At 42.1% G+C, this 17,154-nt stretch overlaps 1 protein-coding gene across 1 annotated transcript; it reads right to left on the reverse strand.

The window, feature by feature from the left end:
* Nucleotides 1-4,572: 4,572 nt before the first annotated feature.
* Nucleotides 4,573-16,744, reverse strand: fam169ab (family with sequence similarity 169 member Ab; the record flags this gene model as incomplete). Its single annotated transcript, XM_080529422.1, has 11 exons — nt 4,573-5,223; nt 5,323-5,490; nt 7,524-7,700; nt 12,700-12,812; nt 13,175-13,255; nt 13,636-13,758; nt 13,931-14,110; nt 14,544-14,715; nt 15,981-16,066; nt 16,278-16,377; nt 16,610-16,744. The coding sequence occupies 11 exons, from the start codon at nt 16,742-16,744 to the stop codon at nt 4,573-4,575; spliced, it is 1,986 nt and encodes a 661-aa protein (XP_080385548.1).
* Between the last annotated feature and the right edge of the window lie 410 nt (nt 16,745-17,154).

Raw genomic sequence — 17,154 nt, forward strand, 5'->3', positions numbered from 1 at the left:
ATGTAGAGATTGAATAGAAGGGGGCCAAGGATTGATCCTTGGGAAACTCCACATGTCATTTTTCATTTGGTCGGACACAAGATTGCCAATGAAGACATAGTAGCTTCTGTCCTGTAGGTAGGATCTAAACCAGTTTCGGGAAGTGCCTACCCAAGTTTTTAATCTATCTATTATTAGAATATTGTGGTCTACTGTGTCAAAGGCTAAGCGCTAAGATCTAGTAGCAGCAAAACTGAGATTGTAGTGTTTACACATGTCATTAGGGCCATTTCAGTGCTATGTAGGGGGCGAAAGCCTGATTGAAAGTAATCGAAGAGATCATTTAGGGTAAAATAATTGCTACGTTGGGTCTGTAGTTGTTCAGTACAAATGGGTCTAGGCCATTCTTTTTTAGTAAAGGCTTGATAACTGCAGTTTTCAGGGCTTCATGGAAAATTCCAGATGAAAGGGAAGTATTGATTATTTGTATTAGTTCCCTGCCACGCAGCTAAATATGTTTTTACAATAAGCTTGTTGGCAGGACATCAAGGGCACAGGTGGATGGTTTAAGACATTGTGACATGGTTGTTAGGTCGGCCCTATTTGGGGCTGTTAATGGAGACATGTTTTTCATGCCCGACAAAGAGGAGCTAATGTCTAATGGCTTCTAATTTATTGTTAAAATAGGATGCAAAATCATTGCATTTACTAGAGTTGAGTTTGCACGCTCCTGAGAGCCAAATATTTAGGGCTAGGAGCCGGCTAAACTCGGAGTTACCTCTGCCCACTCTGGGCAGAGGTCCACTGATGAATGTTTCAATCTTAAGCTTCCCAAGTCTATTGAAAAGTTCTATAAAATAACATCTCAGGTCTAGTGAGCCCAGTTTGTGGGAGTCATTGGGCTCACATGTAATATGAGTCGCTTTGTATCTGGATATTCAGACAGTCTTTTCCAAATCCATACTGTACAAGCTACCTTAAATGTACACAGCTCATAACTGTATATACCTCTAACTACCGTACTTGCCATACTGTACCTATCACTGTCATGTTTTTATATCATGTTTTATATCACTATTTGCTGGTCAGGTGCTGAACTGAATTTTGTTGTCTGGTACTTGTACTCTGCATTGACAAGATGAATCTAATCTAATCTAATACGATCATGGAATACTACTATTTCACAGTATTCAGCTCCAGATATTTGAACAACAATTGATAACCAATGACAGTGGTGATTCCCCACTGATACAAATGAATAAACCAGAGTTATTCCAGAAAAATATTTATTAACTACAAGGAAAATAGGTTGGAAATTGCCAGTTATATAGATAAATAGTAGTCCTTCCCCAAACAGTATAGCAACCAATGATAGCTGTGCATTCAAGAAAATATGCCTTATGTGGAAATAAAAATCAATCACAATTGATATCAGTTCCATTCTAACTCAGTCATTCCAGGACACTGACTGAAATGAAGCAACTTCAATTAAAACATGTTCATAGAGAATAGTAGGAATCATGGAATTCATTTTGTGGATTTCCATTCATCCCCTGAATTTACAAATTTGAAATGGAATTCAACCAAACTGAAACCGTCAATCCCAAAAAATAAACAAGAAAATACAGGTGTAACAAACAGGTGTAACAAACGTACACACAAAAACATAGAGGAAACCTTTGGTTGTGAATGAGTCCAGTGACAAGGTTGACAGTGAGTGGGCAGCAGCTTGTGTGTAAGCAGACCTAGGGTCTAGGGGGGCCTCCTCTGTACAGGCCACTATCGAGACACACCACAATCCCTACATGACGTAGACCCAGAGCGCCACCAAGTGGCTACTGGCATTACTGGCAACTAAACATCTCCTCTGGCTCTCTCTACTGTTCAGTAGCTCTCGGACAATTTCAATTTCAATTCAATTCAAAGGGTTTTATTGACATGGGAAACATACGTTTACATTGCCAAAGCAAGTGTGAAGGTAAAAACCAAAACAAAAAGAATGTAATGTACACTGACTAGAATAAAGAAATTATTAAACAGAGTTGTGTATATGTATAGACCATCTCTCTACCATAATATCATCTACCCTATCCCACCCTGTCCATCAGAAGAACTGACTTCTGCGAGCAAGTGCCTTGTTGGCAAGGCTACATCTACATCTACATCTAGCTACTTAGTGAAGGACAGGAGACAGGAAGCACTGTGGCTGGTGGGGTCAGGTGTCATGTGATTATGGTCATTTCGTAGGTACCGTCCGTCTGAATGGCCAGAATTGTGAGTGAAGGCACCAACTTCATTAGTGGAGAGGAGCAAGAACATTAGACTAGCACAACACTAACTTGTCTGCTTAACACTATTCAGTTATTCTGTATCAAGTTTAAGGACTCATCATAATACCTAAACCCTAACCCTTTTACACATTTGGGTAGTTCAGGATGTATCAAAAAGGTCAAGAATAGTAGAGATAAGGGAATCTACGTGAATACAAGGGGTTGAAGGTTTGCCACACAGGCTACATCTCAATATTCAAACTGGCATCCTACTTCCTGTTGCCTACATTCCGTCACCAGCTCAGCTCTGAAAGAACAGGACAGCTCAAACCACTCTCCCCAGGTAGGAGGCCAACATATTGCTTTCACCCCACCTGTGTTTCAGATCAGTGCAGCCACATTAGACAGCAGTGATGCACCTTGTCATATGACAGGGCACAAGAGGAACCCAGCAAATGTCATATATATATATATATATATATATATATATATAGAGAGAGAGATTTTGCCCTCTACATATTATTTTATAATATGATCATATTATAATAATATTATACTGTTATATGTAATAGATAAAGAAAGGGTCAATAAGAGGAGTTGCTCTACACATTCTGGACCAAGACACCCTTGTGAAGGTTAACTTTTGGAATTGTAATTCTGATGTCTAAGAGGTTAACATGGCAACATTGACACCGTTTCTGCCTGCTTCGTGTTTCAGGAGGTGGAATAAGGAAACACCATCACAGTGAATGCAACTGACCCACTGTGGAACCTCAATGCATAACCAGCAATCCCTTAGTATGGTACGGGACACATCAATAGACAAACAGACTGGATGCATCTCAATACTCTGAAATGGCTTCCATGATGTGGTTCCTCTACACTAGTGATTGTATTTCACCTGTGCCTTATTGTCTGCAAATTGTCTGGATACTGGTTATTGTATCCTGTCCTTTACTATTGTCACGTTTTTAATCTTGAATGATGCCCATTGCCTTATGCTGCAATGTCAGGAACTGACGCCTAAGGATTTTACTCTCTTACACTTGTGTAACATGACGTAACAATAGACTTGAAACTTGAAAACTTGAAACCTGTCGAGTCAGCAAGGAGGTTAGGAAAGGAAGCTACTCAAGACAATTGAGATGCACCCTCATTCATGTTCATATCTTTGGTTCATTATACCATCTAGTGTTCACAATGTGAACCAACATTCAAATACTGTATTAACAACTGCATACAGTTTACTATAAAGTAATGATTATAATACCTAAAATGTTGCTATTTTATGTGCTAATGTATATCAAAAATATCACTGATATGTAAAAAGTTGTATTCACTTCAAATTTCTATTTTAATATAAGCATAATATCATACAGCTCTTTTATTCAATAAACATTTACCTAATCATACCATAAAGTATACATTGTCATAAATCATATTTGGGCAGGAAACAACTATGATATAAGAAACATTTATTTTATTCCTAATTCAGATCTTTAATATCAAACATTGTTATTCCTATTCCAAATACACTTTCATTATTTGTAGATGTATGTGTGTGTGTGTGTGGGGGGGTGCATTTATGTGCCATGCAGGCTACTATTCACGTTCATTCACAGCTTTTGTAACAGAACACCTTCCAGAACATCCAAAAACCTAATCTGAACACCAAAACATCTAAAGAGTAAACTACGGTACTATGGGTACTTGTGTTTCAAGTTTCATATTGCCATAAAATAGGGGCATCAACATCTGGTTCTTGAGAGCCATCAGGTTTCACTGACACAGACTCATTTAACTGAAGATACTGAAGAAATCAAATAAACACATTCACTCCTGCAAGAACTATCTAAGAGGTGCACCTCCACCGAAACCATGAATTTGGAAGCAATACAAGTGACTTATAAGAATCAATGACCAAACAATGAATAACATATAACAAACCACTTAGCAAAAACTCCATCCCCAACAACAGCCAACCCTTAGTACAGTAAAAGTGGAACAAGGCAGTAAAAACAAAAATGAAATCACAGTTTAAAAGTTAAAAGGTTTCACATTGGCATATTGCAACAGCAATGCTATGCAATATGATATTCACATATAAAAAAAAGTGTAACAAAGACAAAAAAAGGATAACAAGTTAACAAGTGACCTCTAAATAAAACCTGGTCCACTTTCCTGTGTGTGTATTTTGTCAGTTGTTTATAATAGTAAAGGCCAATGCGAGCGTGTGTGTGTGTGTGTGTGTGTGTGTGTGTGTGTGTGTGTGTGTGTGTGTATATGTGTGTTGGGTGGGGGGGTGGGGGGGTGTGGGTGTTCCTCAGGTCTTGCTGCGTCGTTTTCCGCGGGCTTTGGGTGGAGACTGGATTGGTTTGCTCTTCCTCCTCAGTGCACTCTGATCCACTACTGGTGGTTCCTCCTCTTCCTCCTCCTCCTCCTCCTCCTCCTCAGCGGAGCTCTTCTCCACAGCTTCCTCTTCTTCATCTGTCGTTTTAGCCTTCTCCTCTTCCTCCTCCTCCTCTGAGACCTCTATGACCTCCGGGGTCTTGGCTGGTACTCTGCTCAGTCTCTTAGATTGACGTTTAGGTGTCGCCAGGCCACCTCTGCCCTTCCTCCTCAGGACCCGAGTCTTCCCAACCTCATCCGAGCTCCTCTCCTCCACCTCCTCATCCTCTGTGGTGGTGATGGTGCTCTCGTCAACCTCTGTTTTCCCCTCCACCTCTACTCCCTCCGTCTCCTCCTGTTCTCCCTCTTCCTCAGCTGTAGGTTGGTTTTCTTTGTCCTCTGGGGGCTGGTAGGACAGGTCTGCTACCCCAACGAGGAGCACTGCTTCCTGGCTACTCAGGGGGCTGGACTCCTCCTGCTCCTCCTCCATAGCCACCTTATCCTCCTCCTCCTCCTCTTCCTCTTCCTCCTCCTCTCCCTTGACCGGCTCCTCCATAGCTTTCTCCAACTCTTCTTCATCCTCCTCCTCCACTTCCTTGGAGGGCTCCACCTCCTCCTCCATGGGTGCAGCCCATCCTGAGACCTCCTCTGGTTCAGCTGGCTCTGTAGATGTTGGAGGTTCCACCTCTGCTTCCTCAGTCATCTCCTCAGACATGGAGGGTTCTTCTGGAGCTGCTTCAGGTGGTGAGGGGGCCTCCACTGGAGCAGAGGGTTCTTCCACTCCTGTTGTCTCTTTTGCTTCCTCCACAACCTCTAGCTCCTCAGACTCAACCAGAGCTGTGTCTATGGTGTCCTGTTGAGGACAAAAGATAGAAAACATGTCAAGGGCTGTGTTCGGAATGGCATACTAGCATACTACTCATACTAGATATGACGTAGATTTGAGTATGCGAGTGCGTTCACACTGTATAGTATGTGAAATTTGAGTATGCGAGAAATCTAGTATGTATACTAGATGTTACCGAATCTTTGAGTACGCCATGACAGCACACTATTTTGCAACCCCAAAATGCATTGCGCGTCTCTTCAGTCTTGTGAAACTGCAATGGCGGACGGCGACGCGGCAGGAGCTCGACCAACCTTATACAAATGAGTAACCAAACTATACGACTTGTGGTCAAAATAATATTTTGGCTAAAAACACCCTAGCTAGCTAACGTTACTGTAGCTACAACGACTGTAAAGCTGCCGTGATTTAACGCCGTATTGTTGTTTCAAGGGACTGGTGAAGATACGGAGAGGCTCATTCGAAGGAGGGGGGAGAATGAGCCCAAGTTCACTGGGAGGAGGAATGCTGCCATGATAGGCTTTGTGTAAGAACATTTACATGAACATTTAACTTAAGTTTTTAAGTGTTGTAATTTTCATACAGGTGGGGAAAGTAGCACCAGCCACCAGCCAGATGCTTGTAAAATGTTAACGTGGTTGGTAGATTTGAGACTTAATGATTTACCATTTAGTGACTGGTGAATTTTGAACAAATCTATCAGTGGATGGTAGATGTTCACATATGTGCTTATCCCCTGTCAAAGGTGTATGCCAATGTTTGACCAATGTTATGCTTGTATATTTGATGATTTAAGATTAATTTTTTCATGAGTCTGTCTGTGTTCTAATGCTATAAGATTGTAATTTAAGAAGATCCTCACTTTCTCTCATCTCACATCACAATATAGCCTATAGCCTACTGGGAGCTAGTGAGTGAGCTAGCTAACAAGTTAATGTAGGGCTGCTAACAAGTTAATGTAGGGCTACTTACTTCAGAGTGAAACATAATGTACATCTGAATCAAGTATATCAGACGACGAGCTGATCGCCTCCGTTGTCTGGTAAGACTGGGAGGCATGTTGGTTGGATAAAGCTGTATTAGTAAATGATCACTGATAAAAAGATGTTGGTGAGTGAAGCAGCAGCTGCTATCTCTGGACCCAGGACGTCCCGTGAGGTAAGGTAAGAGGAAAGGGCATGGGAACGGGGCTGCTGGCCAGGTTTGTTATGAATCGGACATAACAAACCTGGCAATAGCCTACATGCAGCAAATTTACTTTTACATGACTGCCTATAGCCCAGTCATGAATGGTTCCAGTATTGTAGCTTTTTTTTTTTATCCTGTACTTTTACCAACTGCTAATACAACAATATAGTAAGCTAGTTACTTTAGCTAGCTAAAGATATTGGCCCCCAAATCATTTTACAACTTGTTTAGCTATTAAGTTCCAACGTTTCTATCTAAGTAGTAAAGGTATCTACGGAGGTAACGTAGCTAGCGAACAGAAGTGGGGGGAAAAAACGTCAGATCAGCTATATAACAGGTTATTTTGATCAACTGGACACATTTTGGGAATATATATGGTTACTTTCTCGCCTGAAAACATATACAAATTTCATAAAATGACATGTTAACACTTGTAGAGCCAAAATGGAGGTTTAAAATTGAGGATTTAAAATCCCTGCTGCCGGCCGGTGCGAAATGCATTCTGGGATGCAGTATGCATACTGCAGTGTAAATGGTCTGCTGGTATTGGCATACTTATTATGAATTTAGTATGCAGTATGCAGTATGCTAGTATGCCATTTCGAACACAGCCAAGCTGTTGTGAACATATACTCGCATACAAGAAATGCTAAAATGCCTTCTATGCATCTCAATGAGGCAGACTGAAATCCTATTAATCAATACTAATGACTAACATTTCAATAATTGTCTGGACCTTTTACAGCCCTTTTGAAGCTAACGCTGTTTTTACTTGATAAGAAAAACTAAAAGCCACATATATGATTGTCGTTCGACTGCTCTTCCTTCACCACCTCTTCCTCCTCCTTCACCTCCTCTTCCTCCTCCATTTCCACATCCTGCTCTGTTGTCCCATTCTCCAGCACAGCCTCAGGCTCCTGAGGAACCTTCTCCTGGGCCTCCTCTGCCACGTCCTCCACTCCCTCCTTCGCCCCCTCATCCTCCTCCTCCTGGTCGTCAGTCAGCTCGCCATTGACCTCCGCCACCTCCTGGGGAGGCAGGAACCAGCAGGAACCGGCAAAATCACGGTCAATGGGATGTCTACTCTATTCTATTTGAACAGAGACCCTGGACCGAGATCCAGCCACTCTTACCTGAGCTGAGGGAGCCTCTTCAGGGGCCACCTTCTCTCCAGGGGCTTCAGGGGCCACAGCAGCCTCTGCCTCTGCATTCACAGGGCCTGAACACTCATCTTTCTCATCCTCCTCTCCTCCCCCCTCCTCCGCAGCCATAGTAGTAGTAGTAATAGCCTCCGCCTCTGTATCTTCATCCTCCAATCTGAACACAGACACAAAAGGTCAGCTTTTAAAAACAAGAAAAAATGCCATAAAATGGGGTGAAAATATATAGTCTCAAAGAACCCACAGATATCTTAAAATTAGTGCAGCTAGTCTAAAATGTGTCTGGATACAAAGAAAAGATTTAAGAATTTGTTTCTCAATATGTAGGAAAATAAGTTTAGCAAATACATCATCAACATCATCTTGAATTAAGGCTATATGTTTAGGAAATATATCTTAAAACCAGTACGGCGGTAGCAGAGCTTTGAATTGGCGGGTGTTTCATCAACAAGGGTAGAGGAGTTTTTGATTGACGGGTGGTAGGTTGCGCTAAATTGACGGCAAAAGTGTGGCCCCCCTCTAGTGGTTGTGGCCCTAAGCAACTGCATAGACCAGCCCTGAGTGTCACAATGCACTTAAGATATGTAAGGTAAAAGGCGTAATAACATGCCACGAGAAACAAACACGAGGCTTAAAGGATACTGGAGGAACCTCAAGCTCTGGTTTATCTGTGTTCGCCATAATTACTAGGCTGGGCTCTGCTAAACTACCGACAATCTCTCTGTGGTGTGTGTGCGCATGCATAGTGGTTGAGATTGCCTCAACATAAAGTTCGGCACACACCAAAAAGTTGTGGTTGATGGTTGAAAAAGTGGTTAAAACACATGTGTACCGAACCAAAAGACCCATACTGTAAATCTTGGGTACAAATACGTGTACCGTTACACCCCTAGAAAGCTGCCATTCAACTCTTTTCAAATGAAAGGGAGATGGGACCTGTTTCAGAGGTTAAATATCTACAATATTTACGTGGAAAATGTAGGAACTTTCTAGGTTTCAATGAAGTAGACCATGATCTTTTCCAAAGTACTGAATGATAATATGGCAGAATTTGGACTGGTCAAAAACATATTTCTGGTTGATTATAGGCTTTATTGTTTGGAATATCAACCATTTCCAACTACGCTTTGATTGAGACGTCATGGCTTATCAAGTTGAGGTCCCACACCTTGCACAGGCCACTGAGTTAGTGGATGCTGAAAAGCTAGTTGATTTGACCTCTTATTACACAATTAGCAACAAGAGCCAAACATCTTCTTCTACATCTAGGGGATGTAAGAGAATTGTACAACAGTTCAAATGACTCAGTGTGTTCCCCAGATATGAAAACTGTACTGTCTTTGTTCTGTACTGTATTTTGTATACACAATTGCTGTGCTGTGTATAAGATTGACAATAAAACAGTGAATTCCATTTGGTTTAAAACAGTGAATTCCATTCCATTCCAATCTGAGATGAAAAGGATAAGATGCTTGAAGTAAGAAATTCTGACTTTGACAAAGCAGTTTTGTACTTATCAGTGTTGATCAAACAGCTTTATAATTCTAGCATTAAGTTACTCTGACCAGTAATAAACAAGTGACATGCTCTAACAAAAAAACTGCCTGGTAAGAAGAAACATCTTGTTAGACAAAAAATAAGGATATGTGCTATATGCAAGCTATCTGCACGGAACCAATACTGAAGTATGCGGAAGTTGGCCGCCCACTGTCTCGTGCCCCTAAAGAGAGGGAGGTACTCTGAGTGGTTGTTATTCAAAAATCCATTTGTTATTCATTCTGACAGATCGTTCGTTCTGACAATAAGTTGACCCAAGCAATGAACCTCTCTCTAAAGCCGAATTTCCCCTAAGTATGGGAAAGATAACACTACTCCACCCTGTCGAAAGCCTTCTCTGCATTTTAAGAGATTACAGCACATTAAATAAGCATCTAACATTGGAAAAAGCGTGTCTGTTTTTAATAAAGCCTGTCTGGTGGTCTAATTACAGATGTCACAGGACCGTCCAGGCGCATAGCCAGCAGCTTAGCTAATAGTCCACATTAAGTAATGAAATAATTGGGCGGTAGGATCCGCAGGAAAGGGAGTCTTTATTCCTTTTCAGTATTAGTGAAACAGAGTGAAAATGAGGGAGAGAGGCGGTGTCCAATGAATATACGAATATGTTGATCAGGAGAGGGGCTAACTTAACCATAAGCTTCTAAGACCTAGTAGCCTACTAAAGTTCCTACCAGGCCGAGGTAGTGACAGTTATAGCAGTAAGTAGCAACAAAAACAAGCACAGATTACCAATATAGGCAAGTGAATTAAGGTGAATTCATAAGCTTGCATTCATAAGGCTCCCCGAATTACTAGCTCATCAGCCTCACTTATTGATAACATCTTATTCACTTGTCTTGATTTTTAAATTACCTCAGGCTTATTGATGTCTGATATTTCTGATCATCTTCCTGTATTACAGATTATCCATACCAAAGGAAATATAAATGCTAAATGTAATAACTCTGCCCATGACCAGAGGAAATATCGCAAATTTACCAGAAAGAATATGGAGTCATTCAAGTTTGCTATTAGTGCTGTGTCATGGGATGAGGTTCTCAAGTTGAAAGATGTAAAATGAATCATTCATTTTTTATTCTGCTTTGGATGCATTCTTTCCTTTGACAAAATTCAAAACAAAAATTCAAAAACAAATGTACCCTTTCACTAAGGAAAGCAAAGACAATGTACTAGGCTGACAAATTTAGTCAAGCTTCTAATGACATTAAGTCAACTTGGAACCTCATTAACCAATTACTAAATCGAAATAAATCTCCAGCTGCTGCACCAGTTGACATGCTAGGGAAGGTCCGTCCGTCTCCATAATTCAAAATAAATAGCTGATGGCTTCAATGAATTCTTTGTTAACGTTGGCTCTACCATCAAGAACTCTGATGTGAGCCCTTGTAGCCTAATTAAAGGCCAATTTTCTTCAATCTCCATTATATTCCACTGAGCATGCACTGCTGCAGCTTGTCAACAATATTTCTACAGCGCTGAATGACAAAAGATTTGCTCTTGGTGTCTTTCTAGATTCAAGCAAAGCTTTTGATACCGTCAACCATAATATTCTTATCTTAATAGATATGGAGTGCAAGATATTGCTCTCAAGTGGTTTATCAACTATCTGGACAATTTGTTTCCTCCAACAGCTGCTCATTTAAGAAATCAAGAATTCATTTTGGGGTTCCACAGGGTTCCATTTTGGGTCCTTTACTATTTTTACTTTACATGAATGATTTGTCTGATTATCTAATTTCGTCATGAGCCGTTCATTTCATCTTGGTCCTGCGTAATATTCTTAGTAATACATTGTTTTTCTTTTCTTTTTTCTTTTTTAATTCTTCATAAACAATGTGTTGTGAGCAAGCTATGTATCCTTGGGTCTGTGCTAAATAAATAAACAAAAACGAACCTAACAATATAGCCTGATAGAAACATTCAGTTGACAGACCAGTTGGTAAAGTCCAATATTTATTATATATGACAGTAGCCCCGTTAGCAGTGATGTTAGCTAGCGGGCGATGTTAGCGGGAGTGCTTGCAGGGAAGTAGCGTCTTTATTTAGTGTCACAATTCACTCACTTCTTTCTTGATTTTGGAGGGGAGTATTACATGAGCTTCCTCCATGAGCAAAACAAATCAAAGACATGACGTGTGTGGTCATGAGGGCTAGTTATGTCGGCATCTCCAATCATGCTTTACGGCTTATAGTTGTCGTTCGAAAGAGCAACGAGGATCGAGAGAGACTAACAACATACTTTAAAGTATATTTCCATAAAATAAGGTAGAACTGTTCTTTAAATTAAATATCTTTTGCCACTACCAGGCAGAAATTCGGGAAAACGCGACCTCACTCCATCGTGTCCAACAGCACCCCCAAGATATTTCATTTTACTTAGACTTGAATTTTGGGTAAGATAGAGAGTATATAACTTTGAGCTAATGGGAAGCATTTATATTCAGGTCTTTCATTTATTGGGTCATTCATTATGAGTTGTATTAAACAGGTATTTCTATATTTCCTATTAAGCTGATCTTTCAATGTTTCTCATATTTCTCTGGGTTTTAAACATGTTTAATATTCTCTGGAACTCTGACCTGGTCATTTTCAGAGGCATGCTCTCCTCCAAGGACTCCATCTCCTCCCTCCCTCGTTTATTGCCGCCACTCCTCGTACGTATAGACACCGGCGAGTCCACCGTGTCTAGAGAGAGAGAAGCTTTTCTTTTACACATCAAACTATGCGTAAATAGGAAATGGAGACGGTAAACATCACTCTTTCCTCCATTTCATTCAAGGTTCTTGACAGCTAAGAGAAGGTAAAGTGAGAGGGAAACATTCAATGCTCTGTAAATGACATGAATGTAGCTCTGGTGATAGACAGGTTGACATTGTTAGTGATGCTCTTTAGGGCATCTACGTACCTTCTGTTAGTTTGAGGGCCTTATTCACCACCACTACATCCGCCTAAAAAAAACAACGAAAATCCAAAACAGCGAAACAGATTTTTTTTACTCATAATAATTTTTGGCAGGAAAAGTGCTATACAAATAAAAGTTGGTATTATTGTTATTATCATAAGATTATCAAATATTTAGGCCTTACATCATTGTCTTATGACAGATATAGTGTGACTCAATCTACACTGATTAGCAGTTCAGGTGAGGCGGCGTAAGACAATGCACCTTCCATATGGAATGACAATACCATACTTTTCTAAGGTTTGTGTATCTTTAGAGGACAAACAATAATGAATAAACAATAATGAATCTAGTCTAAAATCTGAACTCATTTCAGAGCCAGAAAATACATACAATATCACATACAGTGATATCCGGACAGCTGTTGTCCTGAGCCCCCTCTTCCTCCACGTCCAGGTCCAGGTTGTTCTGTGTCTCTGCCCGGTGGTCTCCGTTGGCCGTCACCACGTGATGGTTGACTTCATAAGGATCAGCAGAACAATAAGTCAATTACTGAGGAATAAGTCATGTGAGAAATGCCACTCATAACACGATGTGCCCAGTGTGACCAATAGTTAACCAACTGACTGGTACTCATTTCAAGAGTTGGATTGGCTAAAAGAATGCAATCCATTTATCACCAATATCATTATGATGTGTGAACTAGCTACAGTCTAGATGGCCCAGTGGGTTGAACCACAGTGTTGGCAACAATACGATTCTGGAGTCAATTGCTAACTGGAGTATACACACTGCTCAAAAGAATTAAGGGAACACTTAATCATCACAGTATAACATACTATACTTAATCATACTACAGTACAACAACTTGTTTGCTCACAGCCCAGCACCGTGCAACTCGACGGGCATTTGCCAGAGAACACCAGAATTGGCAGGTTCGCCATTGGCGCCCCCCCGTTCTCTTCACAGATGAAAGCAGGTTCACACTGAGCACATGTGATAGACGAGAAAGAGTCTGGTGACGGCGTGGAGAACGTTATGCTGCCTCATCATCATCCAGCGTGACCAGTTTGGCGTGTCAGTGATGGTCAGGGGAGGCATATCCTTGAAGTGTTCCCTTAATTTCTTTGAGCAATGTATATATATAACCTGAATAGTATGTATTCAGGATATATTTGCATGCTATAATGCGTAATATCAGGGCAACCGATAAGATACATGAGTTTAGGATTAGGATTAGGGTTATGGTTATGGATCAAATCAGATTTCTGGGAGAAAAATGTCACAGAAGTGTTCTGATAGCATGGCCAGTTAGTGGCGACCATGTTACAGCCCTCTTACCCTTCAGTGCTAGTGTCTTCAGCTTGTTAGCCAAGTTCTCTCTCTGGAAGGGCCCTCCCACACCCTCCACCACCCACAGCAAGTCGGCGTCCGCTGGGTAGCGAGACAGGTACTGGCCACAGACTGGGGGAGGGGGCGCCACAGAAAACATGCATCACAAACTTAAAATACACTAACACCGCCATGGTCTTCTGACTTTGCATGAATGTCTTCCTACATCATGCCTTCCTTGTAAAATACTGGTTAGGTAAAGGGAAGGGCTTAAAGACAGTGTGTAGAGACAGGGAGTACTTACTTTTGTACATGGGTTGAGAGAGGGGGTACTTCAAACCCAGCTGGTCGTCTTTGAAGGAGTCCACAAAGTCCTCCAGGATCTGCAGACCATGGCCGTGTCCACGGTGACTCTTCCTGATGAAGATGGAGTTCATGACAGGGAGCTGGTAGCACTGGCTCACAAAGCTGTTGCACAAGCTATCTGTGGGAAGACAATGACTGAAGGTTATCAAACTCAATGTCACCTCACAGGCAAAGATCACTCTACTGTAGATGTCACACTTTCAGAAATGTCAGAAATCACACTTTCAATGTCAAATCTCCATTGAAGATGCTTTTTAGTCTAGGATTAGGTTCAAGCCTCGTCTGTGAAACCGGCCCTACATGAATTCCAGCTCATCTTCCTATATACCAAAGTATATTGTACAGCATTTACTCTGTTCAGAACAGGTCTTGTCTCTTTTCTGTTACTAAGAAAAAAGATGGGGATGATGTATAGACAAAAAAAGACGACCGCTCATCCTTATGTATGACTAACACTGTTCCTGTTAGATTTATCAAAACCTCTCATCTTCAGGTTTGAGCAGATAAAACCCTGCTGACCTTCAGGTTTGACCAGATAAAACCCTGCTGACCTTTGGGTTTGACGGAGTAGAATCCGACGGCCTGTCCGTCCCTCCAGAGGATCTTGACGAAGTCGTGTTGGCCGTGGCAGAGGAACGGAGTCTCTGATTGGTCCATCTCACTGACCCGGTACACGATCCGGTTTAGAACATAGAGCACAATCCTCTCTCCTACAGTCTTCACCTGGAACACACACAATCACAGTGGTCACAGAAGGTCATGCTCGCCACGTACACGCAAGTTCGATTTCAATACAAGTGTATCAATATTACCTTGTTGACATATCTACTAAACAAAGAAACACCCAAAACACCCAAAACACACACACACACACACACACACACACACACACACACACACACACACACACACACACACACACACACACACACACACACACACACACACACACACACACACACACACACACACACACACACACACACACACACACACACACACACACACACACACACACACACACACACACACACACACACACACACACACACACACACACACACACACACACACACACACACACACACACACACACACACACACACACACACACACACACACACACACACACACACACACACACACACTGTCTGGAGACAGGATATTGGGTTTGTCTGGCATGAGGAGAGACTAGCAGAGTCCAGGCAGGATATGAGCAGAGCAGACACGGAGATGCTCTTTCGGACAGTAAAACAACATGAAGGCAGAGAGCCATGCCAGTAAACAGGACAGGGTTGTCTCTCTCTCCTCCTCTCCCGGGCCTGCGGCTGTTTCTCCAGACCAGGAGATGCCTCCAGGCAGCATTGTTTTCTACACACACTCAATCTCTAAACGTGTGTTTCATTTCTGACACTTTGTCTGGAAGCACAGCACAAAGACAGCACTCAGAAACAGCCCATGGCTCATTGCCTGGAATCTGCAACTGGTTCTGATTAGCAGGGAATGCTAACAAAGCAGACAAATAAATAGAGACACTCACACACACATACGTCCACACACACACACACACACGCACGCACATATGTCCACACACACACACACAAGTCCACACACACGCACACGCACACACAGAGTGTATTGCAATCATAAAAAAGGTCAGGGCCGTGCTCCAAACCAACAGTTGATGTAATTGTAATTTACAACTAAAAAGAAGAGAAAAACAGTTTAGTTTTAAACACTAGGAGGAGAGAGAGGTCTAAAGACAGGCACACTACTGTGCTGCTGCTACTGTGCTCACTCAGTTTCTAAGACAGGATATTGGTACAATAACACACTATTTTGCAGAATGCAGGACATACTGTAGTCATGGTACCTGGTTGATTCTGACAAGACATGGTCAAGCTGGCAACACAACAGACAGGTGCCCAAGCTAAGGAGTTAATGGACCCAAGTATTCAGCCACAAAGCATTGTGGGAGCCTAGTTTACCGTGGAAAGGCCGGTCCTGAAGGTGTCAGAGGTTCTGAGGACATCGTCCATGGTCCACCAGCGGTCAGCCAGGTACAGAGCTACCACTAATCACCACCAGGGGGCAGATAGCAGGAAGGACCAGATAACAGTTAGATATTTGGTTATCTATGAGGAAAAACTTGTATTACCTCCTAAGCTAATTTGCATAAATCTATCCTAGGCAGAGACAAACAAACGACGTGACCATACAGATCATAATACATCCTCTGTTCTGAATTATAATAACAGAGGGGGGTGTGTCATCACGCAGGCTACCTGTGAGCTGGTCTTCTGGGGCAAACAGGGCCAGAACCTTGTGAGTGAGGTCCAGTCCGTAGATGGGCACAAAGCCCACACTAGACAGAGTCACCCTGATCTGAGAGGGGGAGAGAGAGGGAGAGAGATGGAGAAGCAGAGAGTTGAAGATAGGTGGAGAGGAGAGGGGGAGACCAAGAGGGATACATATTCCTACTAACATTTCTTCATACAGTGTGATTTTTTTCTCCAACCTATGAGGTGCTAGTGTAATGCTGAATGCAACAGATGTGTTGTGTAAGAGGCTGAGCACTGTTTGTGTGTGTGTGTGTGTGTGTGTGGACATTTCCTACCTTTCTGTGGCTGGTGAGGGTGAAGGTCTCAGCCTTGTCTAGGCTGACGTAGCGCAGACGGCTCATGTAGCTCTCCGCTGCCTCCTCCATCTCCTCGTGGCCCGCTGACCCCAACATGTCCACAGGGAACTCCATCCCTAGCGTCAAAGGTCAGCAGCAAAGTCAATGACAACGACGAAGTACACAAACCAATCGGTCCCAATGTTAAGTGTTGTCTAGAGCCAAAGTCGTTCATCGTCAGGAGAATGTCTGCGTAGACAATAAAACAATATCTGACACGGACGTTACCATGACGTCAGCACCGTTCAGTGAGACCCTTTAAATGTGTCCCTTGGACTCAATACATCAAACAATTCATGGCGACATTCCGTCTGCAACTGGCCGCTACATAGCCACATAAAGCATTGAAGATGGGAAATAAACGATTGGTTGGCTATCAGACTTGGCTTTTTCCCCCATCTCTGAAAATTAGAACATCACATTCCTATTGCAGAAAAGTCCCTCATGTGAGAATCAAGATTTAATCTGATATGATATAACACAAT

The sequence above is a fragment of the Nansenia antarctica genome (genome assembly GCF_963989245.1).
Source record: "Nansenia antarctica genome assembly, chromosome: 4".
Classification (NCBI taxonomy): domain Eukaryota; kingdom Metazoa; phylum Chordata; class Actinopteri; order Argentiniformes; family Microstomatidae; genus Nansenia; species Nansenia antarctica.